The following is a 17,099-nucleotide window of genomic DNA, read 5'->3' on the forward strand; positions in this document are numbered from 1 at the left end:
TCCACCAAAAAACACCCGTAGTAATATCACATCATATTTGTCTGACTCACAAAACCATAATCATGGCTCGTCACCTTTTGAGAGATCTAGTGAAGAACTGGGAGGACATAAAGTCGACACTTGTGAACACCAAAACACTGCTTCAAACTGTGAGTCTTACAACGTGGCTGACGTTCTCCTCAACAAAGAGATCACTGTGATCACTCAAACATGCTCAAGCAAAGACAACACTGTGACCATGCAAATCAAACAAGAGTTAGCGGAAGGCAATGACTTGCTCACTTCGCACAATGATAAGGAGCATAATCATTTAACAGAAGGTAACCTGAACTCTGAAGTCTGCTTCTTAAAGAACAACAAGGTCGAGGAATCTTGTTCAACACTGGAAGAACAAATAAGCTTTGAGGACTTGCACGCTAGAGTAGCCCCAAGAAACTCCAGAAGCCCCTATAAAACGGAAGTCAGATCAGCCCGCATCAGACCGCGCTCAACCACAGGCTCACCCAAAACTGTCTCGGGTGCCGATTCACTCCCAGGCTCTCCTCATCCTACATCAGACCTCATTTTGCATGATCCTTCCCCTTCACCCACCCCATTAGCTGGTACTAATTCCTGTCTCTGCCCTGACCCTTCCCTTCCTGCGAACCCCCCAAACGAGTTGCCCAGCATGGGTTCCACATGCTCCTCCACAGCCCAGCCCCATGTTGATGCACCGCTCTCCCTCTCACCTGAGGAGAAACAGCCAGCTAACGTCCTCCTGCCCCATGAGGAGAGCAGGTGAGACCTCACTGCCTTTAAAAGCGCACTCACCTCTGCTCTCACCTGAGAAATTACCTTATTCTCTCTCACAGCAGGTGCACTAAGACAGGCTCATAAATGCTCTCACATATGTTGGCCTAGAACAAACTTTGTTTTTGCACTCACAGCTTGCTATAATTTGGACTTTGACAAATGTGTGTGCATTTTTCTGGCACCATCTCTTATTACCTTTCCTCCTGGTTTGATCATGCTGCATTCCTTTTAGTTCTTTCATTTTTCATCTTTGCTTTTATATTGCTTCTTTCAGTTTTCATTCTGTTTTGGTAGTAACACATTTTCTTGTAGAGGTAACTAACCATATGGAAATAGTCTAAAGTTATATGACAGTTGTATTGTATGCAGCTAGTGTTCACGACAGGTTTGATTACTATGTAGACTGTGTCATTATGAGGTCTGATTGACCTGTTTGTTAGTACCCAAAGAGACAAAATTCATAAACAAGATGCTTCTCAAAGTGCATCCTAGTCAGTATTGATATTAAATTGCTTGAGACTTGAGAAAAAACTTTTTAGAAGTGACTAAAACAATTTCTGTCAAACTTTTATTTATCCGACGGACTTCAGTTTATGTATATATTTCACTTTTGTTTCAGTAGTTTCAGTACTTTTTCAGTTAGTTGCTGAGGCAATTTTTTTTTTGTTCTATTTCACATCTAATATTTATAGTTATTTCACCTTATTTCAATTAATGAAAACAATTTTTAATGATATAAGTAACTTTTAGTTAACAATAACAACACTGCAAAGAGAAGATCTCCAAACAAGTTTATGCTTAAATGAAAGCTAACTAAGAACTTCGGCATCTCCTGAGTTATGAAAGAGCAACAATGAGTGATAAAATTGTTGTTTTTCGTTACTTTTAACCATTGCTTCCTCAACTATGCGCTGTTGCTTTTGCTATACTAACTCATCAGGAAGTGAATAAATATGAGATTTAAAGTGGCTTAAAGAAAAGGATGCTTACAAAGTACCAATTAAACCATGATGAAATGCCTTGGTCAATGTAAATACTTAATTTATCTCCTTTTGCACCACTGTACAGCCCTCACCCGGTGAAGCCCTTGACCAACACATCTCTGCATGGAGAGAAGAAACCTGAAAGCCGCTCCGTGCTGGAGAAACTCAAGTTCACCATCAGCCCAGGACGATCAGCACCACCAAACACTGCTGAGGATGAGAAAAACCAGGTACTGGAAGTTTAAAGCTGCTGTAAGCGATGTTTAATCTAATAGCACTTCCTTCTAAAATATAGAATTTTATTCATATTCAACTTTTTAACAAATCTTTTTTTTTCACACACAGTAAAACTGGTCTTTATGCATGCAAGTAAATGATACCCTTCCTAACATGTAAAGACAGACATCAAATGTAATGGTCCGTGGCATACAGAATTTGAAAAAACCCTGGTTTAGACCATCAGAAAACTTTTTTCGCTTGTCAGTCATTTTGAACATTGGTCTAAATTAGGCTGGTTAGTGAAATGGCTAACATTTCATAGAACTTTAAAGTAGCTGGAAGACACGCTTTGGCCCAGGTTCTGGAAAAATTTAATCAGCAAACAGATTACAAGCAGACACTGAAACAAGCATATTGATCTGAGAGGTTATTTAGAGTCTCATTAAAATGAATATGGACTTGTGCTGATTGCACTATAAAGATATTGAAAGAGCGCACAAGTGATCAAAGATCAGCTGAAGCATTTAATAAAGTAGTTTTGGTTCATCATGCTCTACATGACATACAGTAAGTACCTCAGTACTGTTTTTCTCTTGTAAACATGACTGTACCTGTTTCCTGTGCAGCTGGCTCTGATGGAGGCTCGGACTCAGTACCAGAACCTGACCAACATGGAGCTGATAGCTCTGCTGCTTCAGCAGGAAATGGACGTCAAGAAGCAGCAGGCTGAAACTGAGGTGCTGGTGGCATTATTGGAGAAACGTGAGGCCGAACTGAAGAAGATGAAGATTCAGGTCAGAGACCTGGAGGACTACATTGACAAGCTGCTGGTGCGCATCATGGAACAGACGCCGACCTTGCTGCAGGTACGCGGCAGGCCAAAATGACTACAGTGACCTGCTCCATCCCAAGAACACCTCATATTGATCGAAAGCCATTTGTGATGCTCCATTAAATTTCAAAACTGCCAGATTCACATAGACACGATAAAGCTTTGCATGCTTACTGGATTTCCAAATCCACATCCATTGACGTTTAGCTTACTACTAGTCATGCTATGAGCACAAGGCAGTGGTTAAAAGTAAAAGAAAAAAAAAAAAAGGATGTACAATTAGATTTTGTTGATTTCATGTAGATGTAAATATTCATAGAATCTACACAAATATGTCTTCCTATTCATAAATACACTAATTTTGGTAATAGGAAATAAGAAGATCTGGGATCTTGATGCATCAGTGTACCAAAATGTCAAGCAAAATGTCTCTAAATTTATGAAGATCCACAAATACAAGTAAAAAAGCACTGCCTTTATTAATTGACTTCTTTAAATGTCACTTTAACACTCTTCTTTCCTCATAATTGGAAGTATTTAGAACAAAATCATAAAATTATACTAAAAAAACCCTGAAACTTCTCAAATAATGTGTCAACCTTCCATATCTCAGTCCTGTCCATATCTCAAGAAAATATTGTTTCAGCTTGACTTTGTATTCACATGTTATTAAAACACTGTTCGATATGAATCCAGAGATTTAGAAACATTAGTAATGTTTAATACATAATATATGTAGCCTAATACACCTTGTCAAAGTTGATGTAAAATATTGCTTTCAATAATAATATGTAAATGTAAATAAATATCTTACTACTTGATAGCTTTAAAAGCACCTTAATGTACATTATTCAAAACTGTTGAGCCAGTCAGCTTTGCCAAATAGAAACTGCTGATATCAGTGCATGCTCACTTCCATCAAGCACTCGCACAAAATATGCCTCTGCAAACGTGTAAGCTATGCAAAACAACCTGCTACGCTGTAGCTTAAGTATATGCTACACAAAATCATAAAATTATACTAAAAAACCCCTGAAACTTCTCAAATAATGTGTCAACCTTCCATATCTCAGTCCTGTCCATATCTCAAGAAAATATTGTTTCAGCTTGACTTTGTGTTCACATGTTATTAAAACACTGTTCGATATGAATCCAGAGATTTAGAAACATTAGTAATGTTTAATACATAATATATGTAGCCTAATACACCTTGTCAAAGTTGATGTAAAATATTGCTTTCAATAATAATATGTAAATGTAAATAAATATCTTACTACTTGATAGCTTTAAAAGCACCTTAATGCACATTATTCAAAACCGTTGAGCCAGTCAGCTTTGCCACATAGAAACTGCTGATATCAGTGCATGCTCACTTCCATCAAGCACTCGCACAAAATATGCCTCTGCAAACGTGTAAGCTATGCAAAACAACCTGCTACGCTGTAGCTTAAGTATATGCTACACAAAATATATTAATAAAGCCTTAGCACTGCAGCATACTTGGATCATTGCTAAAGTAGCAAATTTAGTGATATGCAAATGCCTATGCTTTCTAAACCACAAAAGCGATGCTTTTTTGAAGTTAAACAAAGATCTTTTGTTTGTGTTTTCCTGCATTGTAACTTCATTGTGTTAGAGTGGCTTTATGATTTTCTCTTATATTCATTCTGATTGTGTCTTATACCATTGTTTTTGTTCTGTTTTTCTTTAAAGTTACAATACATGTGATTTTTTTTTTTTTATTCATTTATATTCAGTGGTTTGTTTGGTTGATGTTTCATTTATTCTGCTGATGAAAATGATGTGAGATTCTGTCACACAAGAACATCAGTTCTATGTCTCAGTATTGGACGTAAAGAAAATACAGGGTTCCTGTTAATTTTGTTGACTCGGTGCATCAAAATTATTTGTATTTCACCAACTATACATCCTAAATAAAATTCAACTTTTTTTAGTTCGAGTTACGCTCGCTCTGTGTTTCCCCATGTGTTGCAGGAAAGAACCATGTATCAATGTGATTGTTGTTGATTCGTTTTGCCTTTTGATCACCATTTTGCAATGTGCCTCTGTGGATTTATTTACAACATACATTCACATTTGTATTTTCTTATTTTGTTTTATTTATTGCAAATTATTTCATACAGCTTCATTTTCAAAGTTATTTGAAAATAAAGTTATAAAATCATTTGTCGTGTTTTTGTTTGAATTCTTTACATAATTGACCTGTATAGGTTTATGAGATTTACAGCTGAACAGTATGGTGGTTCAACAGTCACAGTAGTGCTATAATTAATTGCCGCTGGGTGGCACTGCCGCGCTTTTTAAGATTATTAATTGTACTTTGTGCTTAGCCCAGTTTGTAAACGTTAGACAAAATTTTAATAGTAGCAAAATTTTATATATTGCATAAAAACAGTCTATAGGTAAAAAGTACATTAGGAATTGTACATATATAAAAGTTTACACTTAACTGATTCATAACAGCAGCAAAATGCGCAGATGGGATTCATGAAATATTAATGTTGTGGGAATCAAAGCTCAAACTGACAGTCTCTCTGCTTGCATTTTTTGGGCTCAGTGTCAAATGGCAATGACTTTTTTAACATTAAAATGCCACAGTAATGCAAATTTGATCTTTAACAATTACTATGAAGATAGAGGAAACTCATTTTCATTCTTGGTTAATTATCTGTGGTGGAACAAAGAATATTCCCTAAATGTAGTTATGTCCTGACTATAGGCTTGATTGGCACAGTGTTAAAAGGCTATACTGTTTTAAGAGAGAAACAAGAGAAAATATGTTTATTTTAAACCAAACTAACATCACTCAACAACATTTATTTGTCTGATAAGGTTATTTTTATGATTCATATATGATACAATTAATTGTGAATTATAAATCAATCACATCTCCTAAATGCGATTATTCAAGATTGACTATTTATTTAATTATTCAAGATATAGTATTTTGTAAGTGGCAGGGAGATGTTTTCTGCACCTTCAGTGACCTTTTCTATTACATAATCCTCATATTTAGGACTGGGGGTGGAACATTTAATATCTGAATATTGGTCTAAACACCCCCACAATATCTGTGGTTATGGTTCGGATAGCCTATATATGCACATGCATGACACGTGGAGTTAATTCATCAGATCTGAACGATTAATTAATATTTGTTTATTACTTGCAGTGTACCATCCAATCACACACTTATCCTAAATGCTGTCTGCTAGGTGGCATAATTTATCATCCAAATCATCTCATGAATGGTTAAAATTATTTAAGAGATATTATTATAATTTATGATTGGTCTGAACCATTCAAGATTTGTATTGTTTTAACAAAAATATATTTTAGAATCATTCATTTAATTGTTTATGGATATGTATTTTTATGGTTACAATGTATATTTGGTGCAAACCATGGTAATTTTTTAGATGCAAATTATTTTGCTCAACTTCAAAGTTGTCCGAAGTCAGCAGAGTTTTAAAAATACTGTGGAAAAAAATATTTTGTGATGTAAATCTTTCAGACTTTTGTAATTGTGATGGGTGTGGAATGTGCTCTGCGATCTGTTTTGTCTCGAGTTCAACAGGAAACTACACTTCCCATGAACCCCTGCGAGCTATTGCTTCACTAGTTTCGTACTCGAGTTGACTATTCTTACAAATTCCGTCTCATGGACCTTTTTATTATTTAAAATCACTCACCGCTGCGGAGATGGCGGAATCTGCGTCTTGTCCGGTGTTTCAGCTGGGAAAACCGCGTTACGAGCAGGTAAAGAGTTTTCCGCGATGTTAAAGTGCATTTTTGTCTGGGCATCTTTGATGGATGGGCGTTGATAAACAACATATGTGTGTAGAGATACCTTTGCTTTGCTCCAGCACTGTACTGCGAAAGTCACCCATTTCTCACGCTTTTTTGCGTTGTGTCTTTTCGTTGCTTCACCGCATTATAACTGGCCGATGCAATTGCTCGTGATGAACGTAACAGAGGTTTTGGTAGCACCGTTATATTCGAAAGCCCTAAAGCATTAGATGCATGCCCAACAGCTTTTCTTTTTATATGCAAATAGCAGGAAATGAGTAGGACAGGATTGTTTTTTTAAGCTGTTGATTTCACTGGTCACTTTTATTTTTGTATTACGTGGGAGTGATTTCGCGGGACATTATCAAAGTTCATAATTTTTCTAAAAAGCTGAAAAAAACTGCCTGTCCTCCGTGTTTTGTTTGTTTCCTAAAACAAATGTGGTTATACATCGGATGGACTCAGATATTCCGTTTTGCCTTTTGAAATAGGACCTGCTTTTGCTGAACGAATGCAAATAATTGTCTCATCAATTGTGTTATCTGTGAGATTTCACGCGCTCGTGTCGGTCAAATGAATGACCATCTATTTAAGTTCTGTTGCCTCCATGGAAACACCGCGGTCATCATAATTAACTCGTTCAGACCCGAATTATGTTCCATGCAATCAAAAATATGACCAATTTATTTATACTGTGTATATACTGTGTAATGTTTTAATAGGTAGTTCTGATGTCCATATTGGTTCTAAACAACAAATGGATAATCATTCATGATCTGATTCACTTAAAAAAAAAAAATGTAAATACAGAATTATAGTAGATTTAGGTTGTTTTAGAAGTTATTTTCTAATATATGTATATTAATAGACTAAAAGCTTGAATTCAGTAATTTTGAATTGATTTCTGAATACTTAAATGTTCTAAAAAATATATATTAAGATTTTTTAAATGTTGTTAAATGTTGTAAATGCGTAAAACAGTGTAAAATCTTTAAAAACAAAAAATAATTTCATTTAATTTGGAAGATTGGACAACATTTGCAGATGATTGTTACTGAAATCATGTGTCAGTCTTGCAGTTGTATATAGAGTACAGCTCTTGCTTACATTGAGACCCACTGTCCATTACAATGTACATTACTGTTCAGTATGATATGATGACTGCAATACTTCATTTGAAAAGAAGATTTTTTTTCTTTCCAATTCTCCACTCACTTTGTCTGAATGGGTTAACATGCACTCTGAAATCAAGCATGTCAGTCATCAGTGTCTTTCTCTTAGTTTGTTAGGGGTGAGTTCACACTGTTATAGCATGGTGAGTTGTTTGAAATGCGGCGCTGTTAATCTAAGAAAACCTTACATTTACACTGTCTTTAATAGAGGGCAGAATGGTGAGGTATAATCTGCCTTCCCTTTGTTAGTCTTGGATGCTCTGAATGCATCCAAATGAAATACTTTAGTGTTCTTTTTGGTGCAATCATGAGTTTCATCTGATTATTATGCCATATGCTGCCCAAATGAGTCTGCTTTGGGGAATACAACCAAACAAAAGATCACTGCCCCGCTGACAAGCTGGTCCAGGTTTTTTCTGAAAATATATATGCTAATATAAAGTCTTTTGCCTTTGTTCATTGGGTCTGTCCCTGTCTTTATCATCACTTTCTGTTGAGATTGAATCTAAATCTAACTGGTTTTATGGCAAAATCCTGTACATGTGCATGTGACTAATGCAGACAGTGATCTTTTTTTGTTGCTGCTGTTTTTAGGTGAAATCAATGCATCTTAAGGATATGGGTGTAGGCTATATTTTCTTCCTGCTCCATCTCTGCTAACTGTGTTGCATATTCTCTGGGGAGCAGAAACACATGCATAATTAACAAGTCTTCTCCAGCAGACATGTGCTCACATGGCTCTCTGCAACAGCTTTGAAGCAAGTGTATGTAGCCCAGAAATAACATTATTAGCTGAGCGAAGTCAGATCAGCCGATTTTTCTTGCTCTCTTCACCATATATTGTAAGATAAAACAGATTTCAGCTTTTTTTTTTTTTTTTTGCCTTGTCCCTGGATAAATAATTTAGATGCAGTTGATTGAAGCTGCTTTTTTACACAGTGTTCTTTGCCAAAAAAAACCTTGGCATGCTCAACCATCGGGCCTCTGAAACAGTTGGCTCTCAGAAAACCGCTTGCATTGCTGCCCGGGGTTCAGAGACAGTGGGAATGTTGATGCAGGCAGTCGTCGCTTCTTTGAGCAAATTCTGCACAACCTGTCAGTGCGTTGTCATTGCAGCCCTAAAATATTTTAGTCTAACTCTAAACTAAAATTAGAACAGCTCTTGACAATTTAAGGTACAAAACAGCTAGTTTTAATCATGTTTTGGTTTGTGCTGTGAGTAGGTTGTCCTGTTTGCATCTTTTCTTTATCTTAGGTTCTGACTAAGAATGTAAGCTTGTGAAACTGAAGGAATGTTTTTCTTCCTCAGAGCACATTTCTTGGCAGGTTGAGACATTTCATTGATATCATCGATCCTTCCACTTTGTTTGTGACAGAGGTATGGAAATCTTGTCTGTGTTATAGTAATTGTGGTGAATTAATCAGTGAGTTGCATTATTTTTACCCTACAATGATCTTTCCTTTCTTTTATATACTGTAATTATGTCACATCTATAAAGAATGAATGTTAATTCCTATCAACTAATGAAACATTTTGGATGAGTTGAATCCTGTAGTCCTATATTACTTTTGGATTTCTGTTTTATTTTTATAGAGTCGTTTAAAAGAATGTATCAAACTCCTGGATGATTTCAAGCAAGGGAATCTTCCTCCAGGAATTACAGATCACCAGGTGAAATCTTGGATGTCTCAACAGATAACTTATGTATAGTACATGTAGTGCAGTGTTTTATAACAATTTGTGTTTTGTGTTCAGCTCTGGGAGGCTCAGAAGGTGAAGCAGGTGAGTCTTGTGGTCATTGTTCACTGTCACTTTTAAATGATGGTTGGATTTACAGTCACTGACTCGTCTCCTTTCAGGCCATCATTCACCCCGACACCGGTGAAAAAATCTTCATGCCTTTCCGCATGTCAGGTAAGAGCATAGAGAGGGTTAGAAGAATTTAAATAATATAAAAGAAAATAATCTTACTAATCCCTGTATACACAAACATAACTTTGGTGTCAGTACAATAATTTTTTGACAGAAATTAATACATATTATTCAGGATCCGTACATATATATAAATATAAGGATACATTAAATTGATCAAAAATGTCAGTAAAGACTTTTACACTGTTAGAAAAAAAAATTATATTGTAAATGAATGCTGTTCTTTTGAACTGTTGATTCATCAAAGAATCTTGAAAAAAAATGTATCACAGTTTCCACAAAATATTAAGCAGCAGCACAGATGTTTTCTGCATTGGTAATAATAAGAAATAATAAGAAGGATTTCTGAAGCATGTGATACTGAAGCCTGGAGTAATGGCTGCAGAAAATTCTGCTTTGCTATCATAGAAATCAATTATATTTTAAAATGTTATATTTCATAATATTACTATTTTTACAATTCAGTTTTTGATCAAATAAATGCAGCCTTGGTCAGCATAAGAGACTTCTTTTAAAAACATTGCAATTATATAGAAAGTTATAATTAATAATTAATATAATATAATAAGATGTGTATTATAGATGTCATTCTGGATGTGTACACCCAAAAACAGTGATTATTTATGCATGTGTGCAGCAGTTTGGTCATGCCATGAAATTAATAATAGAATTGCACCATACTAACATTGTTTAAACATAAAGTAATACATATTCAGACAAATGCAAATGAGGTGAGGAGAGCCATAGAGGTTATTTATACTCTGTTCTGATTTCTGAGTTCTAATTTGTTGTTGCTCTTTCTCTTATCTGGATGCATTTCACAGGCTATGTGCCATTTGGAACGCCAATCGTAAGTCTTCTGTTTGCTTATAAAAAAAAAAATCAAAGTGCCACACAGACAGAGCAAATATGAGAGAAGGAAGCCTTGCCAATCATTATGCATCCAGTGTTGACACATCCAAATCCTCTAAGCATAAGAGGTGTTGAAATCTGTATTGAGTTTCTAAAGTCTGTAATAAACCTTTGTTTCTATAGATAGGTGTAAATTATTAACCAGCGTATTGCTGTATACCCAGCATGCTGTATACTCTCTTGCAGGTTGTTGGTCTTCTCCTTCCAAACCAGACTTTGGCCTCTACGGTGTTCTGGCAGGTAGAGTGGCTTGTTCCCATCATTTGAGTGCCTCAGTGCCAGGAAGCCTAAAGGCTGGCTCTGCATCGTCAGTATCCCAACAGCCTCTGTTTTACAGTTAGAAATAAATATCAGACTAAAGTAGTCCTAATTGATTAGATTTCCTGTATATATATTTGACTTTTACCAGAAGCTGACTTCATAGAAAATAAAATCAATCATCATTATTTGAAAGAGGAATTCAACAATAATCAACCAATAATTCAAGTGATTGTCAGGCTAATCAGGAATTTCTCTCCTACAGTGGCTTAACCAGAGTCACAACGCTTGTGTGAACTACGCCAACCGCAATGCCACAAAGGTACAGTCAGAAACATTCTTTTAAATCAGGTCAGGTTTTTGAGGTTTTAACTATGGTCATTCAGTGAAGCGTTCCTTCTACTCGATTCCATTTGAATGATCATTGTTGTGTCCTGAGGGCCAGACATCTGTTCTTCATCTGACTGTGGTTCACGACCTCTGAGTGTTTTTTCATTGCACAATGGTCTGTGGTACATTTGCTGCACCTGGATGTTGATAATTGTTTTTTCCCCCAATTTTATGTTTAGCCAACACCAACCTCAAAGTTTATTCAGGGATATGTGGGTGCCGTCACCAGTGCTGTTTCTATTGCAGTAAGTCAGTGATGTGCAAGTTTTGTTTGAGATTAAAAAAAAAATGTAATGTAAATGCTTGTCATTGTGTCATGACCTCTAAATAAGTGGTGTATAAATGTTTGCCCCCTTAAAATGTCTAATGCTTGATATGAAAATAATTTTTAAGAACATTTATTTATGATTATAAAATGTTTTAGTCCAGCCCGGGGTCGTCACATGTGGTTGCCACAAGCCTCCTTCGTCGAATCCGCCAGCTGCGCCGTTCTCAAGCCCACCGGCCGCCGCTCACTCTAGGCCGCCTTGTGTGACACTGTGTTTCGTTGTGAAAGCGATACTTTGTTTGGCCTTCCAAAAGAGGACACGACTAGAAATCAGTGGTTAAGTTGTATTTACAACACTGCACCTCGCTTTTCAGACCGATGAGCTTTGTAAAAATCGATGCGTTTCAAAAAGGCGGGGCATAGAGGAGCAACAATAATGTACAGTATGTAGAAAATAATGTGTTTTTTTAACCTTAAACCGCATAAACACATTTCGTTACACCAAATATATATATATAAAATAATGTTCTTTTTAGCAACATCATATGACCCCTTTAACTTGTAAATCTTATTTAAATACCCCTGTAATATTCTGTTTTACTGTAGGTGGGACTGAATGTACTTATTGAGAAATCCAGCAAATTTAACCCTGCCACCAGACTGTTCATACAGAGGTTTATCCCCTTCCCTGCTGTAGGTATGTCTGTACACAGATACAGTATATTGCTTGACTCAGTCCCTCACTCTGTATTGTGTGAAGCTCCCCCTGCTGTCAGTATGAAAGCATAACACACACTACTATTCAAAAGTTTGTAGTCAGTAAGATTTTGTTTGAATGTTTTTGAAAGAATTCTCTTGTGCCCACAACTGATTTATTTGATCCATGATACAGTAAATTAGTAATATTGTGAAATATCATTACAATTTAAATTTAACTGTTTTCTTTTTTATTAATTTTAAAGTGTAATTTATTCCTGTGATTGAAAAGCTGAATTTTCAGCAGCCATTTCTTCACTGTCACATGATCCTTCAGAAATCATTCAGATATGCTGATTTGATGCACAAACAACATTTCTTATTATTGTCAATTTTGAAAACCGTTTCATTGCTTAATATTTTAGTAGAAACTATGATGCATTTTTTTTTTAAATTAAACATTTTAAAATAAGAACATTATTATTAGAACAGCTTATGATCAGTTTAATGCATCCTTGCTGATTAAAAGTAATAATTTATTTAAATCATACTGACCCCAAACTATGTTTTAATCAAGTACATTGCAGATTCAACTGTGAATTCTTAAAATAATAGACACACATCAGAAGGATATTACATCAGGTTATTTTCACCTATCTATGCGGTGCAAACTATATTAAGACGAAATGACCTTTCACAGAAACTAGATGTCATGTTTTGTTTAGCATGGATGCTCATCATTAAGATGTGTGTATGTTTTACTTCTCAGCCAGTGCAAACATCTGTAACGTGGCTCTAATGAGACACAGTGAGCTGTCTGAGGGAATAGATGTGCTAGACAGCAACGGGAATGTAGTGGGATCCTCACGGATAGCTGCCAAACATGTGCGTATGTTAGTATTACAGTTGGGACTCCCCACTTCAGTTTGTTGATAGTTTTTTTTTTAATGGTTTTATTTTCAAATCAATGCAAGTAAAGCTAGTCATAATTATAAATAGTCAAAATTGTATTCTTACTAGCCATGTTGTTACATGAATTTACAAAAGTAGTTCTTTCCCTTTGTTCATAAATTGACTTTCTATTTGTATGCTTTTTTTATTTTTTTTTATCAGGCACTGATAGAAACCGCACTAACGCGAGTAGCGCTACCACTGCCAATCTTTGTCCTTCCACCAATAATAATGGCCTTCTTGGAAAAGTATGGAGTTATTTTTGCTTCAGTTGCATTTAAATTCATTCCTGGATGGGAAAACATTTTTATTAATTATAATTAATAATAATTCATTATGTTATAAACATTATAAATATATTATTAATTATAATTATGAATGAATTACAATTTTACTTGTAATTAATTCTTTAAATGATAATTCAATTATAGTTTAATAGCTACAAAAGCACAGTCATGAGAGTCTGTTCTTACTGTCCTCGACCAGGCTTCCTCTGATGCAGGCCCATCGCAGAATGATGCTGCCTGTGCACAGTTTAGTATGTCTGGCCGTCTTTGGTCTGTCCTTGCCGCTGGCTATCAGTCTCTTCCCACAGATGTCAGAGGTACTGCAGCAATACCTGCATCATTTCCCCTCTTCCTCTACTGCAAACAATTGCTGCAGCAGTTTTAATTGTCTGTCGACCTCTTGCCATTAATCTTTTCGTGTGTGTGTGCTTTGAATAATAACTATTTTAGCAGGGAATTGCTTGCTAATCGTTCTTTGCTCCTCACAGATCGAGGCATCTCACCTTGAGCCGGAAATTGCCATGGCAACGGATTGCAAGGTGCTGACTTACAACAAGGGACTGTGATGAAAGAGAAAGAAGTTTCTCAGCTGTCTAAGATTGCCAAGGACGTGTAGCATAACAGGTGCAAACAGTATTGAGGAGAAAAATGCATTCCAAGCAATAGTAACCAGCTAACCTTTTCCTTAACTACTGAGCCATTTATCAGGTTTACAGAACTGTTTATAAAGTAATAATTACTGTATTTACCATTTTACTGACAATTATGACAGGGAGGAAACAATGCCTTATATTAAATGATTTTATATATTAATAAATATTATATTCATGTTGATCAAACTAATTATGGGAGTAGTTAGGTGCTGCTTTAAATTTTAAATTATTCTATTATATGGTCAGTGAATGCACTTTAATGAAAATGTAATTGCAATTAACGGTTTAGTTGCATGTCACACTTAATATTTTCCAAATTCCAGACAAAATGTAATTACTTGTTGTATTATGTGCACTTGTACAGAGTTTTCGTCCTTAAGTATTAACTTTTTTAAAATATATCTATTGCAATATTGACACAAATATATGTTTGACTAAATTGTACTATTTTTGAGACTATGTGTTCTGTTTAAACAATGAGTATTTTTTTATGGTCTGGTATTAACATTTAATTAATTTGTTTAATAACAGTTTTGATAAATATATTTTCTTTTGTTTGCTCTGTTCGCTTTTACCATGATTTTGCCATTTAAGTTTGAATATTTTAGTTTAGTAATTATTTTGTTTAAAAAAATACAACAAAGTTCATCAACTTAATATCAAGACACCATGTTCTATTACCTTTACTCAAGTGAGAAGCGCTTATAAATAGGACATAATGGATACAAACAGCAGTATAAAACACAAGCATCGTCACATTTCCAAGCCATAAATGAACATTTCTCTCTCATTTCCCTCCTGCTTCTTATTCAGCTGTTTGTGTTTCACAACAATCCTCCAGGTCAAAGGTTCAGGATTCAAAAAGGATGAGCAACATTCTTGACATTCCATCTCATGTTTTTCCAGCTTCTCCTCGTCTCTGAATTTTCATCACATAAATTAAGCAATGCAACATCCAACAAAAGTAGATTTTAAACCAGGAGCTTGCATCAACACAAACAGCTTCATATAAGAAAACTTCACCGGATTAGAAAGAGAATGTCTGGTTTGAGTGACAGTACCATTCAGTATGCAAAAAGTCACGCTGTATGCGTATACATGCACAGTACAAAACATCATGGGTCAGACTTCAGCACATGCAACGGGCTAGTCTTTCCTTCCCATTCACATAAAATTTATATTATATGGCTGAACATATAAAGTTAGATGATATCTTGCATATGCAAGAGCAATGCATTAATAGTGCAATATATATATATATATATATATATATTAGAATCCTTATGGCAAAGTTATAAATGGGTGCACACAAGACATTTTACCTCAATGTAAGCACAAAGCTACATGACAAAAACGTCTCAACAAATGCATAAAAAGTAACGAATAGATAAAACCCAGGCTAATTCTGATTACTGAGGTTATTCTTTGTGTAACATGCATGAGACGTGTGGGGTTTTCTGTTTAGATTAGAAGTAAAATTCCCTTTTACGCTAATCTTGGACCAGTCTTCTTGTTGCTTCTTTCCAATCAATAAAACTGGCCTTAGATCAACCTCAAAGTGCAACTTCTATGAACACTAAATAAACGGCTAGATAAAAACACTGGGAGTGTGTGAAGGGTGCGAGTGTGGATGCGGATGATGAATGGGACACTCCACTTGAGTTTGGCCCAGGAGGAGTTCCTTCTCCCTGGATAAACACGGTCCGCTAATCTGCTGACTGTGGGAATGATAGAGCCTCAGGAAGGACAGAATAGAGTGAGCCAACCACAGAGCCGTTACACACCACAGAGAGATCTGCAAAGAGAGACACACTTAGGATAACACGTTACCATGTAAAATATGCATGTTTTGTTGAACTGCGCCACAGATCTCAGAACGAAAAACAAGTTGCTCTTTTACCTGCGCACAATTGAGCTCAGAGTAGAAAGAGGATGTCTCAACGTCCAGATAAAGAGGAACGGACTGTGACTCAGCACAACTGCAGAGACAGAGAATCATTAAATACATCACTATTTAACAACATTATGTAGGTATTTCATTCATTCCTGAAACATGTGCATTCAACAGTATGCATTTTTAGACCATAGTTTTAGACCATAATCTATGTTAATCAATTCTCTAAAGCTGCTTTGAAACATTGTGAAAAGTGCTACACAAACAATCTTCATATCAGCTTATAGATTTAAAGCTTTGTGTACCTGTAGGATCTGGTGTTGTGGTCTGTAACGGTGTTGCACCAGGACACCAGGCCCAGGGTGAGAGTAACACTGGCCCCTCCAGAGAGGAAGAGCACACACAGACTCAACAGTAGCGTGAGGAAGGCAGAGAACAGCGTGCTGCAGGAAAATGAGGGAAAATGAAAATCAATGGATCACACAATTTACTTTGATACATATAAGGTTGGTCCTTATATAAAACATTCATTTAAATATTACTTAATATACACAAACATTAATAAAAAAAAGCATATTAATCTCTCACTCTATATATATAATTCATTAATATTTAAGTATTAAAAAGACTTAAATTATTGAATAATAGCCTATATTTAAAAATATATACAGCATAATGCATAATTATATGTTGTACTTATTTTAATATATTGTTTTACATAACATATAATTTAATCATTAAAACATTATTAAATAATTGAATAATATATTTAAAATGTTTAAGTATAATTATTATAATTACATTAAACATTTATATTGAACTAATATAAAATATTTAGGTTAATTTCTTTGATATACACAAATATTGAATAGCATTAAGTTGAATATATATATATATATATATAAAATTATTTAATAATATTTTAATTTTAGTTTATATAATGCATGGGTTTGATTTAATTTTATTTCATAAAATATGTCTATACTAGTTTCTGCTGTTATATAGGTAAGTAATTGTACCATTAACGAATGTAGCATTCAAATGTTTTA

General features: G+C 35.1%; 3 protein-coding genes across 5 annotated transcripts in view; 2 read left to right on the forward strand and 1 right to left on the reverse strand.

The window, feature by feature from the left end:
• rab11fip5b (RAB11 family interacting protein 5b (class I)) overlaps positions 1-3,812 on the forward strand; it is a 14,992-nt gene extending 11,180 nt beyond the window's left edge. For all 3 annotated transcript variants that reach the window (XM_016541538.1, XM_016541540.1, XM_016541539.1), the window contains 2 exons: positions 1,861-2,005; positions 2,621-3,812. In XM_016541538.1, the coding sequence (XP_016397024.1) occupies positions 1,861-2,005; positions 2,621-2,881 (406 nt within the window). In that variant the 3' untranslated portion in view covers positions 2,882-3,812. The remainder of the gene's footprint in view (positions 1-1,860; positions 2,006-2,620) is intronic.
• A 2,704-nt stretch (positions 3,813-6,516) lies between these two features.
• On the forward strand, positions 6,517-14,485 carry sfxn5b (sideroflexin 5b). The gene is made up of 14 exons (XM_016541517.1): positions 6,517-6,606; positions 9,118-9,186; positions 9,403-9,480; positions 9,565-9,591; positions 9,669-9,723; positions 10,566-10,591; positions 10,840-10,893; positions 11,177-11,233; positions 11,481-11,546; positions 12,176-12,266; positions 13,035-13,150; positions 13,379-13,464; positions 13,703-13,820; positions 13,992-14,485. Exons 1-14 carry the CDS (start codon positions 6,550-6,552, stop codon positions 14,067-14,069), a joined length of 978 nt encoding a protein of 325 aa, XP_016397003.1. The 5' UTR covers positions 6,517-6,549; the 3' UTR covers positions 14,070-14,485.
• A 221-nt stretch (positions 14,486-14,706) lies between these two features.
• On the reverse strand, positions 14,707-16,551 carry LOC107730652 (transmembrane protein 179-like). Its single transcript, XM_016541514.1, has 4 exons — positions 16,535-16,551; positions 16,356-16,493; positions 16,057-16,135; positions 14,707-15,951 (listed from the first exon to the last, which is right to left on the reverse strand). The coding sequence occupies exons 1-4, from the start codon at positions 16,549-16,551 to the stop codon at positions 15,745-15,747; spliced, it is 441 nt and encodes a 146-aa protein (XP_016397000.1). The 3' UTR covers positions 14,707-15,744.
• Between the last annotated feature and the right edge of the window lie 548 nt (positions 16,552-17,099).

The sequence above is a fragment of the Sinocyclocheilus rhinocerous genome, unplaced genomic scaffold (assembly GCF_001515625.1).
Source record: "Sinocyclocheilus rhinocerous isolate Xijiao unplaced genomic scaffold, SAMN03320098_v1.1 scaffold308, whole genome shotgun sequence".
NCBI lineage: Eukaryota > Metazoa > Chordata > Actinopteri > Cypriniformes > Cyprinidae > Sinocyclocheilus > Sinocyclocheilus rhinocerous.

Bases quoted from the DNA above. Each gene is read 5' to 3' on its own strand.
- sfxn5b (XM_016541517.1), top strand. From the start codon at position 6,550: ATGGCGGAATCTGCGTCTTGTCCGGTGTTTCAGCTGGGAAAACCGCGT. The intron at 9,592-9,668 runs GTGAGTCTTGTG...GTCTCCTTTCAG, and splicing joins AGGCTCAGAAGGTGAAGCAG to GCCATCATTCACCCCGACAC. The intron at 10,592-10,839 runs GTAAGTCTTCTG...ACTCTCTTGCAG, and splicing joins TGCCATTTGGAACGCCAATC to GTTGTTGGTCTTCTCCTTCC.
- LOC107730652 (XM_016541514.1), bottom strand. The intron at 16,136-16,355 runs GTACACAAAGCT...CTGTCTCTGCAG, and splicing joins CACAACACCAGATCCTACAG to TTGTGCTGAGTCACAGTCCG. The intron at 15,952-16,056 runs GTAAAAGAGCAA...CTCTCTTTGCAG, and splicing joins CTGAGCTCAATTGTGCGCAG to ATCTCTCTGTGGTGTGTAAC.